At 38.1% G+C, this 14,506-nt stretch overlaps 1 protein-coding gene across 1 annotated transcript in view; it reads left to right on the forward strand.

Moving 5' to 3' along the window:
• FBN2 (fibrillin 2) overlaps window positions 1–14,506 on the forward strand; it is a 217,041-nt gene that overhangs the window by 176,886 nt on the left and 25,649 nt on the right. Inside the window, exons 48-55 of the mRNA XM_089491328.1 lie at window positions 738–857; window positions 4,508–4,633; window positions 6,599–6,751; window positions 7,612–7,677; window positions 8,311–8,436; window positions 8,558–8,677; window positions 10,131–10,253; window positions 12,896–13,027. Of these exons, the coding sequence (XP_089347454.1) occupies window positions 738–857; window positions 4,508–4,633; window positions 6,599–6,751; window positions 7,612–7,677; window positions 8,311–8,436; window positions 8,558–8,677; window positions 10,131–10,253; window positions 12,896–13,027 (966 nt within the window). The remainder of the gene's footprint in view (window positions 1–737; window positions 858–4,507; window positions 4,634–6,598; window positions 6,752–7,611; window positions 7,678–8,310; window positions 8,437–8,557; window positions 8,678–10,130; window positions 10,254–12,895; window positions 13,028–14,506) is intronic.

Consider the following 14,506-nt stretch of genomic DNA (forward strand, 5'->3'; position numbering starts at 1 on the left):
GCATAGATTTTTGCTGCTGTGGGAACAGGACACTAGAATAGATGAGACTTTGGTCTAATCCAACATGACTCTTCTTATGTTCTTCAGGTATTAAGCGCTACCGAACATGCCTTGTGTTCATCAAGGAATTAACTTAATGTCAGAATGCTGAAAAACAGTAGTAATCAAACAGTAGTAATCAAATACCGTTATTTATAGATAGTCTCTTTGAATCCCATTCTTGGGCGAAAATTGGCATATAAATTAAATGCATGCATACTATGGATGTAGATCTTCATTTATTTCCTTCCTGAAGAGAAGAACAATTATTATTAAGCGCTTTTTCCCAGATGACCAAGATTACAAAAGTATTTGCACAGTTTTCAGTTATTATTCACATCTTGGACTTTTATTTATTCTTTGGTTTATGCACACCAAGGTTTTTGTTGAATACATCAAACTTTTGTGCAAAAGAGCCATTATTTGCTCTTTTTTGCACATTTGAAAAAAAAATCTTGAAAAATGATCCCCACCCACCCACCCAGTGCAAACTATTGTGTGGCAGTTTCTTATTTTTTTCAATCAGATACCCATTCTATTTAATGGGAAATTTTGTGAGCATTTTTTTTACATTACATACTGGTAAGTAGAACCAGAAGTATGGGAAATGGGAATATTTGCATATTGCTCCTGTATGTATTCATTTCATAAATTTAAATTTCTTCTTTTCTTCTCCCTCCCTTCCATATTTTCTTGAGATATTAATGAGTGTGTGGTGCTTCCTGGATCATGTTTCCCTGGTACATGTCAGAACCTGGAAGGGTCATTCAGATGTATCTGCCCACCAGGGTATGAAGTCAAAAGTGAGAGCTGTATTGGTAAGGCTACCTTTTATAATTGGTTCCAATTTTGTAAAGTGCAGGTGTTATGGCTGTGATAGAAATGACACATAAATATTCAGCTGTAGTGACATTTAGCTAAGTTGTTATTTGCACACATAAATGCACAGTATATTTGAAAAAGTTTAGCAAAATTGATAATGTATGAAAATATCATTTTGGACTACAATAGAACAAAAGTTGCTCAGAAATATATTGTGTTAAAGAATGGCAAAGTTTAAGAAGCATTAAAAGCATTGAAGGTACCCAGGTGGCTTAAGCCTACAAAGCAGTGATTGGCATTACATTGCCTCCCTACCAGCTCATCAGTGGCTGCACACTGTTGTCATCACTGGAATCACTGCTGTGCTGATACTTGTCACTCTACAAAAAATGTGATTCCCCTCCATGCCATATTTCACAGCATTATTGTGCTTTTTTTTAAGCATCAGAGACTGTGGCAGCAGGAAGTATGTATGCATATCTATGTACACACACATGCACACAAAAGGCCATGAAGGGGTATGGGCTACAAGTTGCTCACCCCTGTTACATGGGTTTGTGTTCATCTAAATTCTGAGCCTATCTAGACTGTCAAGGAAAATGAGCTAGAATAGTATTTTTTCAGTATTTTTACATCAGCTTGTAAGGCCTATCAGCCTGAATGTGATGTAACTTTTATTTTTATATTCTAAAGTGTTATAATCTTAGTTTGTTATTTCATAAAAGAAAGTGAAATACGAAATATATGGCTCTTAAATTAAAAACCAAATAAATGCTAATTGCATTAGATTTCATGAAATAAGGAAGAAGGATATCAGGAACCAACAATCCCAGTCTTAAATAAGTTCAGATAACCATATAGGAATTACATCCTTATAACTTTGATGTGGTGAACTCTACTGATATATTTATCTAGATTAAGATTAAAGTAATATTTATACACACTTTCAGTGGTTTACATGAATTTAATCTACATAGACCTAAGAACAAAGGTTTGTTGAAAGATGTTGGATTTTCTTCTCTTGAGACGTGTATTTTCAAAGATTACAACTGTTCTAATTCCTTTGTAACATTTAGTATATATTACTTTGTTTTCTTGCCAGCTTTTAAATATTTTTGGCAGCTGTTCACAGCAATAATAACAGCTTTGCTAGTGATTAATCCATGTCATTTTCTGTGTAAAACCTTTCAAAACATAACATTCCTGGGTTCCTGTTACTTTCACTGTACAGGACTTTCCACAGTCTTTGTGCTACATGATCATAAGTGCTAAGTATTGCCTACTCCTATGTAATTAATCAGTTTCAAGACGAATAAGAGATTCACATTACTGTTTTCTTTCATTCTTTCCATATTCTGTTCAGGTGGCTTTTGCTACCCAAACCTTGAATAATGAGACCAGACATTGAAATGGGATAAAAAGGGCCATTTATTGACCTATTTATTAGATTCTTAATGGAACTGCAACTAATTTCTAACAATAACCAAGTGTGGGAGAAGCTGCATCCAGTGTCTTTCCCCTGACCACCTCTGCAGCTTATCTGTACGATAACACCTGAGCCCTCAATGACAACCCAAAAGCTGGCTTATTTGTTGGCTGGCTAGTTGGCCAGCATCAAAAAGTCTAACCAGAAAGCCCCCATCCCAATCCGCGAAGATTAAAGATAGAGTTTTTCTTTCAAGCCAGACCTAAGGGCAATTTCTTTCAGCCACCTCCCAGGTTGCAAGGTCTAAAGAGGTGGTTCCAGAAACGTCCCTTCCACCCAAAATGGTGTCCAAGGTGCTCACCAAATCCAAACATTTATGCCAATGCTAGGTGTTTATACCAACCCAATTAGAATTCAAAAATCTTCTAAGCCAAATGAGGTATTATCAAGACTCCACCATATGCTGCTAGAAACAGTATAGCAGGGGTCGGCAACCTCCGGCCCACGGGCGCCTTTCCACCGGCCCGTGGTCCCTCCTGCCGCCGAAATCGCCGCCGATTTCGGCTGCTCCAGCCGCCATTTTGTCCTTCAAAATGGCGGCGCCCATTAGGAGGCCCGCTGTGGCCTCTGGAATGGGGCTCCAGGAGCCGCAGCGGGCCTCCCAATGGGTGCCGCCCACCTCCCTCCTGGCTTGGAAGAGAAACTCATAGTAGCTGTGTTCAGGTAACAGTGACCTACACTGGCTTCTCTATGAGAGACAGGGAATTATCTAGCATCTTCCTTGTGCATTCAGGGTATGTGCTACACTAAGAACCACTTCACAGAGCAGCACTTCTCATTCATGGTGATATTCTCACTTCTCTAAATCACTGGTATTGACATGCACAAATCTGTTATTGATGTACTTAATAAAACTAACATAGAGCAAACCTACTACATTCCAGCTTCTAGTTCATTTTCCATCTGATAATCCCTTGGAGGGCTGACTGGTGCCAATGTTGGTTTCTTGGTGTCAAGCCAAAACATGACTTTTTAGTAAAGCCTCCAGGAACTAATTTAATTCAAAGTATACATCCACATGGTTTTAAATTGTTCTAATTTTAATAAGTAGTTTTAATTGTGGCTTTAAAATGGATTTAAATATTGCTATGTTCAATATATTTTATCTTGTTTAGATTATTTATGCTTTTAAACTGAAAGTATTTTAAATTGTATATATTGTACATTGCCCCAAGCTCCTATGATAAAGGACAGGATAGAGGTGTTTTAATAAATAAGATAAATAGGACTTCAACTATCTAACAGGTTAAAATTTCCCATTTAGTTTGTTTTAAAGAATTGCAAGAATGGAGAGGTTATCTAGATGGCTTGGAGAGACAATAAAACTGGACATTTTAAACTTGTTGGATATTTAAAACTTTACAGCACTGATAGATAGAAGATGAAATACAAATTTACTGAAGATGGAATTCAGATTTACTATAAGCTCAGGGTCTGGAGAAGGAAATTGATATGACAGTTTTTCTGTGGAGAGACTCACACTTTTCTACAACTGAATGCCAAAATATCTGCAATTACTGAAATGCCATTTTGTATGTTTCATACTGTTTTCACTCATTTTGAGTTGCTTTCTGCCCTGAGATTCTATAATATATAATTAGTTAATAATATATAAATAGTTCCTCTGGAATTTCGTTCCATGATCCCTCCCCCTGCTCATAGATACCAAAATCCATGGATGCTCAAGTCCCATAAAATACAGTGTTGTGGTAAAATGGTGTCCCTTATATAAAATAGCAAAATCAAGGTTTGCTTTTTGGAATTTATATATTTTTAAAATATTTTCAAGCTGGGGATGCTTGAATCTTTGGATTAAAAAAATCTGGATATGGAAGGTTTACTGTACATCTACTGTATATGCATATACTGTATAGAACTGGCTACAATAAATTATTTCAGCCACAGACCCACTGAAGAGGAAATAATCTGGGCCACAGTTTCTCCCTTCTGGAATTTGCACAGTTACCGTGTGTGTGTGTGTGTCAGGACCCATCCTGTTTGACCTGCCCAATTATGTGACTTGGCTGGTTCTCAGGATGGTCTTAACTCAGGTCTGTAATCTAGAAGGAGGCTGAGCCAGTCCCTATCTGAAACAGCACCAGCTCTTTAGAAAAAGGATACAAGTTTTGATATTGATTAATGTTTTGATCACATTTTCAGATATTGATGAATGCAGTGAAGATCCCAATATCTGTCTTTTTGGATCCTGTACTAATACTCCAGGAGGATTCCAGTGCATCTGTCCTACAGGCTTTGTAATATCTGACAATGGCAGGAGATGTTTTGGTAAGCAAAGTGTTTTAGTAGGTTGGGATTAATGTAGAAGAATGGGAACCATTCACTAAACAGTTATTTGGGGTATCTCATATTTATGTATTTATTGGCAATATTTTAACATCCTCTTTCCATTAAAAATTCTAAAGTCAAAAAACAAGATTAAATAGCCATAAAGTATAATTAAAGATGAGCTGTAGACAATCAGTAGACAAAACATATCATGCCAGGATATGTGTGTGAGGGTGTGGGCGTGGGTGTGTATAGCATATCAAATTACTCTCTATAAGAAAGGTCTTCACACAATAATAGGCCATCAGAGAAGGGAAAAGGAGCTTGCTAGGGCAAGAATACTGTAACCCTGTCATGGCCACAGAGTGGCCCTCTCCCACAAACTGACCAAATGAACCTCAGCTGTTGATGTTGTGCAAAGGATTCTCAACAAGATCTTAGATTAAAATAAGACATTCATAAGAGTATAATATTCAGAATATTAAAAGATGGCAGTGCAGTGGTGTTCCTTGAGACTTACTTCTAAACAAATGTTTGTAAAGTGGAAGGCTTTCATGGCCGGCATCCATGGTTTTTTGTGGGTTTTTCGGGCTATTTGGCCGTGTTCTGGAAGAATTTATTCCTGACCTTTCGCCAGTATCTGTGGCTGGCATCTTCAGAGAATGCTGGCATGGAAGTGAGTGGGATATATATATTGTATGACCCTTGGTTGAGAGGAAGTGATTTACACGTTAATCTGTGTGTTGGTCTGTTGGTGAATGGCAAGGCCTCAGGGTGGGGGGGGGTATGTGAAAAGGACTTAAAATATGTGTGGAAACTAGAAAACAAACGGTAGAAATAGTGAGGATTGGTTTGATCCAGGGATTCTGGAAACATTTAAAAAAAGGCTTAAAACCTTCCTCTTCTGTAAAGCCTTCCCTGCTGGAAAATGAAGTTATGTACTTGATCCCATCAACTCTCTGCCTCACCCTATTCAATGATTGTTTTTATATCTGTATATTGTACATTGTGTTATTGGTTTTTATCTATTTTATGATATGTTTGTAATTGGTTTTAATTCTATGTAAACCGCTTTGATCTTTTGGAAAAGCGGTATATAAATAAAATTTATTATTATTATTTATTATTCCTGGGTAGGAATAAAATGTTACTGTTCGTGCTGGGAATTGCCATTGAATGCATCATTGCACAGGAAACATTATCTATTTTTAAAAAAACAGCAGCAACAATACAGAACTACAACAGTAGATGAAATAACAATAATAATAACACTTTTTCCTCTCAGCCGCATTTAAAGTAGAATGATATAAGTGTAATTAAGTACTTAAAGAAAAAGTTTAAGTACAATTAAATGTGTATTAAACCCATGGAAAGGGTATTGTGGACCTATACTGCACCCTTTTGGTGTATGTATAGGCAGGGATTTCCCTAAGTGAAGTTAAATTTAATTAATTCTTTCATTATGGTAAATCCATCCTTTGAGCCCAAATATCTAAAGCAGGAGCCAATTCCAACTCTACTGTCAGGTACTACTGAAATTTGGTGTACCAGATTGGTGTATTTGAATGAGGAAGAAAAGTACTTAATACTTTCAAAGAGGTTTAGTGGGCACACATTTGGTTTTAGATGAAAATTACACTTCCAGCCTTAAAACAAGGTGCACACTCCTTGTGTATTTTGTTTGAAGGTGAAAATGTGGTCTTTTAAATCATTGCCTCAACTGGATGGCCCTTGCGGTCTCTATGATTCTATGATTCTGTAAAATATGGTAGAGGTAGAGGGATTTCCATGGGTCACACAAATGGGTGGGATGCAGTCTGCATGTTGCCGACACCAACTATAAAGTAATTATGTGATGTTCAACAGGGTTTATGTCTCATTAACCTAAAGAACAAATAATTTTGATTATGAATACAACATCTCAAGAATTTCAAGCAATTGTGTGGCATTTGGTTTCTCTCTTAGATACTCGCCAGAGTTTCTGTTTCACAAACTTTGAGAACGGACAATGCTCTGGACCAAAGGCATTCAATACCACCAAGGCAAAATGTTGCTGTAGCAAGATGCCAGGAGAAGGCTGGGGTTACCCATGTGAGCTGTGTCCTAAAGAAGATGCAGGTAGGGAATAATATAGAATATTTTTTAAAGAGAATATAGTAAAAACTAACTGGCATTTCAAATTGTCACTTGTCCAACTACCCGCATATTCTCAACTATAAGTCAACCTCATGTATAAGTCAAGGGCAGGTTTTGGGGCCAAAATTATGAATTTTGCCATGACCCATGAATAAGTCAAGGGTAAAACTTGGAGGCTCCTTTAGTGTGTGTATGTGTGTGCAGAGCAAGAGAGACTCTAATTGAGGCTTTTTGCTTCAGCATTTCAACCTTGGTTTCAGCTGTCACTCCCCAGACAACAGCAGCCAGTGTGGATGGAAGAGGGACTCTGTTTGCTTAACAGCCATCAGTCACCCAGGACTCTTTTTGCTTGGCTCAAGAGAAAAAGAAACTGTCTCTCCACCACATGGGGAAATCTGAAAGAGCTGCTATCACATTACCATACTGACCCATAAATAAGTCAACCTGTGATTTTGAGGTCATTTTGGGGGCATAAATTTTATAGATGAGTATATATGATCTATCCTTGAGAGAATTTCCCATAGTAGTTACATAGAGTTACTCCTGAAAAAGTAGCTTCAGAAGTTATACCTCAGTTGGTGGAGTTGATCTGCAGAGGTATAACTTTACGTATTGCATCCCATTCACTGAATCACCACAGAAAATGAGCTGCCCAAACATGCCAGCAGACAGCAAAATAACTATGAGAGTTCTAGTATTGCTTGCAAGGAAAATTAGAGAAGTCTCTTTCTTGGTAGATCTGATTTAAACAATATTTTGTTCTTTTTTAATTTACTGCAGGCAACTGTTTAATAATTGCTATGATTGTCTCTTTTTGGTGTTCTAAAAATGTTCTCTCACAGTTGCTTTCCAGGATTTGTGTCCATATGGGCATGGGACTATACCAGGGATTGATGATACACGTGAAGGTACTGTCTTTGTTTGATAAGTAAAGGATAAACTGATATGATTTGGTTCTTGCTTTAATAAATTGTTAACAGTCTTCCATAACTCTGTTCAGTACAACTGAGCTAATTTTTCAAATATGACTGATGTCCTTGTCTATGGAGACAGTTTGAAAACAAATGAAGCCCAAAGACCTAAGACTGTTTTCTTACTACTGATATTAGTATTGCTGTGTTGACTCTCTTTGTCACTAAAACACCCAATGGGAAGCGGTTCTAATTCTAAAATGTAAATATCATTGCAGTATATTAAACCAATTTGTTTGTTTTTTAAATACATTGAAAAACAGTTGAAATTTGAAATATTTTTAGTCACTATCTTAAGCTCAAGATATAAGAAATCTGGTGGATGTCACTGGTACCATAATGTTGGTACCACCACTGTGAAAGGCTTAATTAGACTGACAAACAGTTATATTAATGCTTATGTTTTTTATTATTTTTTTCTCTTCTTTCATCTAAGAAAAAATATTTCATTTGTTAATACTTTGGGGGAAGGGAGAAAAAATGGAACTGTACCACTGTTCATTAAAATATACACTAAAGGAATTCTAATATGGATAACAAAACCATTTAACATGGCATTCTTCTTCACAGATGTCAATGAATGTCTTGAGAGCCCAGGCATTTGTTCCAATGGTCATTGTATAAACACAGATGGATCATTCCGTTGTGAATGTCCCTTGGGATACAACCTGGACTACACTGGAGTGCATTGTGTAGGTGTGTGCTTACTCTGTACTACATTGAAAATTTCTATATTGCATATGTTGCAATCTTTAAAGTTCATGAACTTGGCCTCCATCCCTGTTTTCAAAAGTTTGTTTTGTCTTTTATATCCTAGATACCGATGAATGTTCAATTGGTAATCCATGTGGAAATGGCACATGTTCAAATGTGATTGGTAGCTTTGAATGTAATTGCCTTGAAGGGTTTGAACCTGGGCCAATGATGAATTGTGAAGGTAAATTATGATTTGCTATATCTCCTGAGTAGGTTTTGGCTGCTACCCCATTCTGAAGTTGCATTTAGGTTGTTCCACAGTGGAGCAAAAGGAGAAATACAGGGCAGGTTATGCTTTGTTTATTTACATTCAGATGTCTGGTTTTTTTTTTTTAGTTTGTAGTCAAAACAGTTCCATTAGTCCAGTATTGTGTGGGAAAATTCATTTGATAGCAAACAGCTTATATTCTCCATAACGTTTGACAAAAGCATATGATAGGGTGTATTACGTCTATGTGAAACCTATCTTTGCTTTATCATCCTATTTTCTTGGATATCTGTGGAAAAACTGAGGAAGGTCTCAGATAACATAGCTTTTCTGAAAAGTGTTTTTCCATACAGCAGGAATAGGCATAGCAAGCCCCCAATATAGAAAAAGCTCCTCCTGCCTTGAAGGAGTTATGGAGGCTAATTGGGGGGGGGGGGGGGGGAATGCCAGCACCCGCCAGCTGTTTTAGGCTTGGGTCGACCTTTTTTTTCCCAAAATCAAACATGATTTCCAGTTGGCTAGCTTATGTATTTGGCTCTACTACATATGATGTGTTATCAGGCAGGAATCATTCTGTTGAATTCCCTCTCAGATCTTTTCAAACTGCAAATATTTTCTTTAAAAAAAATTGGCTAGACTTTAATAACATTTTTGATTGTTTTCATGTATGTTAATACTTTTTATTTTATTACGTGAAATTCTGTTAATGATTTGCTTTAACCATTTCCTTCCATCGTCACTCTTACTACCAGTTCAGTTTGTCATGGGAAAATTCACTGGGAATTCTGTTCTCCCCATCTAGTTATTGCTCATCAAAGGTTACACAAGAAAGTTCTGTGAAGACTAAAGCAGATTAGCAGCCTCTGTTCATAATTATCATGCCTACTAAGTGGAGCTTTCTGGGGAGCACCAATAGTACTAAATGATCTTCAGCTGAAGTCAAATTAGCAGTTGCTGTACTAAATCATCATGGCAGCTCAATGAAATTCACTAGGAAGAGAACACTCTTCAAGAAAAGGTTGAAAAAAACCCAGATTTTTAAGACAACCTCCCTCCCCAACAGTATTTGGGATTGGGATATAATCCATCCCCATGTATGCTCAAATAATTTGCAGGGCAGGGCCAGGCCATAGGAAGCAAACAATGAGTGAAAATATGGAATGCATGAATGAGCCTCCCACTCATTGCTTAGGCCATCACAATGCAGTGCTCATGTGCCCCTACAAGTGGATGGCCAAACAGAAAGGAAACACTGTGCAGATTACTCCATTGATTATACCAATCCCTCCCCATAGGACACTGGGTCTACGCAGGGATGGTAGTGTGTCATTTCTATAAATCTTTCACTCACTCTTTTTTAAAAAAATGCAGAAATGGATTTAAGGAATACACACTTGTGTTCTTTCTGTTTTGTCTTGTTCTTTAGATATAAATGAATGTGCGCAGAATCCTTTACTGTGTGCTTTTCGCTGCATAAATACCTATGGTTTCTATGAATGCACTTGTCCAGTTGGTTATGAATTAAGAGAAGACCAAAAAATGTGTAAAGGTATGGTGCTAACTTTTGAGAATTATATATCTTTATTTCAGTATGCATGTACAGTATTTATCCAACTCTTTACACAGCACTAACTACAGAAATAAATGTCTGAATCAAATTCTCATGAGTATGAGACATATTAACTTATCATTTGTAGAAGAAAATGACACCACAGCTTTTTAAAATAACCATACCTTCTAGATGAGATGGGACAGACGATAATTATAATAAAATGACAAGACAGGTGTGAACTGCTAACTGCAAAATAGTGCTGTCGTTTGTAGTAAATAGATCAACTGCTCTGTCCATAATGTACAATTAAACACTCTACAAATGCTTCACTTGTCTTGCCATTGGGAGACTAACACCAAGATCCTAAATTGGGAGACAATATAAAGACGATGCATTTGTCATTTTACATCTGGCTATAACGAAGTAGCCAAATAATTCTCTGACACCTCCTCTGGCTCTCCATCCACTATAATGCCTTGCAGTAGGAAGGTGAGTCTTGAGTGGGGAAGGGTCATTGCAAAAGGGAGGTATGGCATTTCGCCCTTCACAACAAGCATAAAGAGACATATGCAGGTATAAGTTGGACTGGATATGTGTAGGGTAATTTAAGTTTCCTAAGGCTTCAGACTTTGGTAAGGAAACAAAAATGTTTAAATATCAAATATCAAAAATGTCACAACCAAGCCTGTTATGGTCCAGCTTTAGTCAGCAGAGTAGCCTTTGTCTAATTAAGCTTCCCTAAGAACTGAGACTGACTGGAAAAACAATACAAGTAGCTTGTACTTCAGAACAAAAGTTTACTAATGGCTTTAATCTATATTTGCATAGATGCTGTATCCTAATCTAGCTAGTGTATCGTTCAGAAGTCTTTATCTCACCATCTTTCCAAAGATAGTTGAGAGAGGAGGAAGATGGAAAACATGCAGTTCAGATGAAAATCTTTGAAGGAGAATTTCTGTTACTCCCAAAGGGGGAGTGACCTAAATCACATGGTTAGTTTGAATATGAGAGAGAGAGAGAGAATTTACATTCAGGAAATCCCTATCTATCTAAGGAGGGGGAAAGAGAATGCAAAAATTTTCCGACAATATGTCACTAACAAACTATTGTTGTATAGTGGTTTGAATATGTCAGGCTCCCAATTGCCACCCCCAAACAACAAGAGGCTGTGCTTATAAAAAGTAACAGCTTTATTGAAAGGTAAAGGTATAGGCAACAGAAGTGACTTCTTTGTCAGGAATGAAGATACATAGTTACAGATGGGTTATATAGTCCCACGAGCAGACCCACCCCCATAGAGCAATAAAGTTAATTAATTGGATCAGTCTTTCCCGCGCAGTGAGGAATCTCCACCCCGATGACGTAGTGTCCTCTTGTCCGAGCTCTCTGGCCTGTTCCCAAAACAATCAAGTTCTCAGCAAGCATTATCTCCTCCTCGCACCTGTGGCCTTGAAACCCAAACATCCCTCACCACTAGACTAAGTAATATAAAACCTTAACAAACTATGAATATATGTAAGAATGGTTATATATCCCATCATCCCACAACCCAACGTACATGGTAGCATATTAAACATAACAACAACATATATTAACATCATGAACATATTACTATAACAGCCTATAAGTAGTAGCATTAACTCCTAAGGTTTAACTCACCCCTCCCAACACAAGAGCAGTCTCTGCCTGGCTGGGTAACTCCCTAACATTGTAACATTCCAATCCTAATAAGCAAACACAGAAGCTAGCCATCTATCTATCACCTTCTAGTACATTCTAACTAACCAATATATATCAAACCCATTATGTCCTTAATCAAATAATACCTAAACAAAACCCTAAACCAATAATCCCTCTGACAGAATCCCCAAATGAATATATAAATGACAAATGAATATATGAATGCAGGGGAGTTCTGACAGAATATTGGGCACGGACTCTGGGAGACCAGGGCTTGAATCCCCATTTGGTCATGGAAACCTACTGTGTGACTTTGAGCAAGTCACACTCACTCAGCCATAGAGGAAGGGAATGGCAAACTTCTGAACAAATCTTGGCAGGAAAGCCGTGTCATAATCAAAAATTAACTTGAAGCCACACAGGAACAACAACAACCACAATACCACGAGCAAACTAAGAAGATTTTCATACCAGCACTTAAGTGCTGGTAAATCATTGCTGAAACATTGAGGAAGAGCACATGTGTGAAAGCCTGGTGTGCTTCCATAACATCAGGGAATCGTCGGCTCCTTTCTAACCTCACTGAATCATTCAGGGAGAGGCAATTTCTTCTGAATGCAAAGTTTGTTTCCAGAGGAAATTGCCTCTCCCCAAACGATTCAGTGATGCTAGAGGGGAGCTCACGATTCCCTGATGTTGAGGAAACACACCAGGCTTTCACACACATGCTTCCTCAATGTTTCAGCAACAATTTACCAGTGTTTACCCCACGGTAAGCGCTGGTATAAAAATCTTCTAAGATTGTAGTAAATTATGCATTTACTTGGGAATAAATTTCTGGAACTCAGCATGGTTAACTTCTGCATAAATTTATCTAGGATTGCACTGAGAAAGTAGTATTCAAAGGAAAAAAATAGTTTCACATTCTAAACATAACAGATTCTTTTGCTTTTTAAAAGATCTTGATGAATGTGCAGAAGGTCTACATGACTGCGAATCAAGAGGCATGATGTGCAAAAATCTTATTGGGACCTTTATGTGTATCTGCCCTCCTGGAATGACACGTAGACCAGATGGAGAAGGTTGCATGGGTAGGTATTAAGAAATGCACTGTTCTCTAAAACTTGAAAAAAAGCTTGAGCCCATTTAACTTATAAGGAGTGCATAATTTTTATCATAGGGGGACTGAAAAATGTACGTGTGAAAAAATGAAGTTTCAAATATTTGTTGCTTATTAGCAATTCATTAAAATTATAGCTTAATCAACATATGTTATCTGCTCTTCTCAATACCTCCAGCTATTGATTTGATTGTGCATTTTGTTTTGCTTTATTTTGTTTTTCAAATTACAGCTTGATTTCAGCTTTCTGAGCCACTTTTATCTTTTTCATTCCTTGACTAGTTTTCATTGACAGGTCTGGTCCTTCTTGTTCCTTTGCCTTGTATGAGATTTTATTCTTCTGTGGCCTTTTAATTTGGTCATAACTTTTTTCATTGGGTCATAACTGTCACTTTTCTTTCCCTCCATTCGGTGTGCCTTCAGCTTACTTGATCTATCCTTCTCTCACTTGCATCCTTTTGTTTCTTGTCCCATAAATTCTGTTTCCATTGGTCTTAGTCCTTTGAATCCCTTCCTGTTGCTAATCTACTTTGCCACCTTAGCATCTTAAGATATTTTCACATGGGGATAAGAAATGGGAGAGAAATGGAATGCTGCCATCATTATCACGCAATTGTATGAAGATTATCACACGACATCACACTCATCCCATACTTATCCCATTAATAACCTGTAATTGTCTTTTAAAATGGAAGGAGAGATCGATGCGTCATACCTATCTCTCCTTCCTTCCACTTTCCTAACCAAAGAGGCCTGAGGGTCAGCCCAGTCGTACCACAAACCCTGTTACTGCTCCTATGCAACGCCAGGTCCATAAAAAATAAGACCCACATTATGTACGATCTTTTACAGGATAAAAACTGTGACCTGGCGTGCATTACTGAGACCTGGCTGGGGCCTGAGAGCGAGGCAGTGTGGGCCCAGGCCCTTCCAGCCGGGTACTCAGTTAAGGACCAGATCAGGTTAGGTGGGCGGGGGGGTGGTGTTGCCTTGGTTCATAAAAACACTCTCTCCTTAACCAGGATCCCAGTCCGGAAAACAGACCACATCGAATGTATTTACCTGTCCCTGAGGGCTAGAGACAGTCTGGGGATTCTGTTGGTCTACCGGCCACCCCGTGCGCTAACAGACTCCCTGGCCGAGCTGACACAACTGGTCTCGGAACTGGTGTTGGAGTCCCCTAGGCTTCTTGTCCTGGGGGACCTCAACATCCCTTTCGAGGCCAGTGATATTCCAACAGGTGCGGCTCGGGAGTTCATGACTACCATGACAGCCATGGGCCTGTCTCAACTAGTCTCAGGGCCAACACATTGTGCTGGTAATACTCTTGATGTGATCTTCAGTACGGACATGGAGGCTCCGTGGGTAGAGATTTCTAATGTCTCTCCCCTGTCATGGACGGATCATTTCCTGGTTGAGGCTAGAATCAAGGCTTCTACCATTAACCCTC

This window comes from Sceloporus occidentalis, unplaced genomic scaffold (genome assembly GCF_023333645.1).
Source record: "Sceloporus occidentalis isolate IW3139 unplaced genomic scaffold, rSceOcc1.0.p SCAF_1, whole genome shotgun sequence".
Taxonomy (NCBI): Eukaryota; Metazoa; Chordata; class Lepidosauria; order Squamata; family Phrynosomatidae; genus Sceloporus; species Sceloporus occidentalis.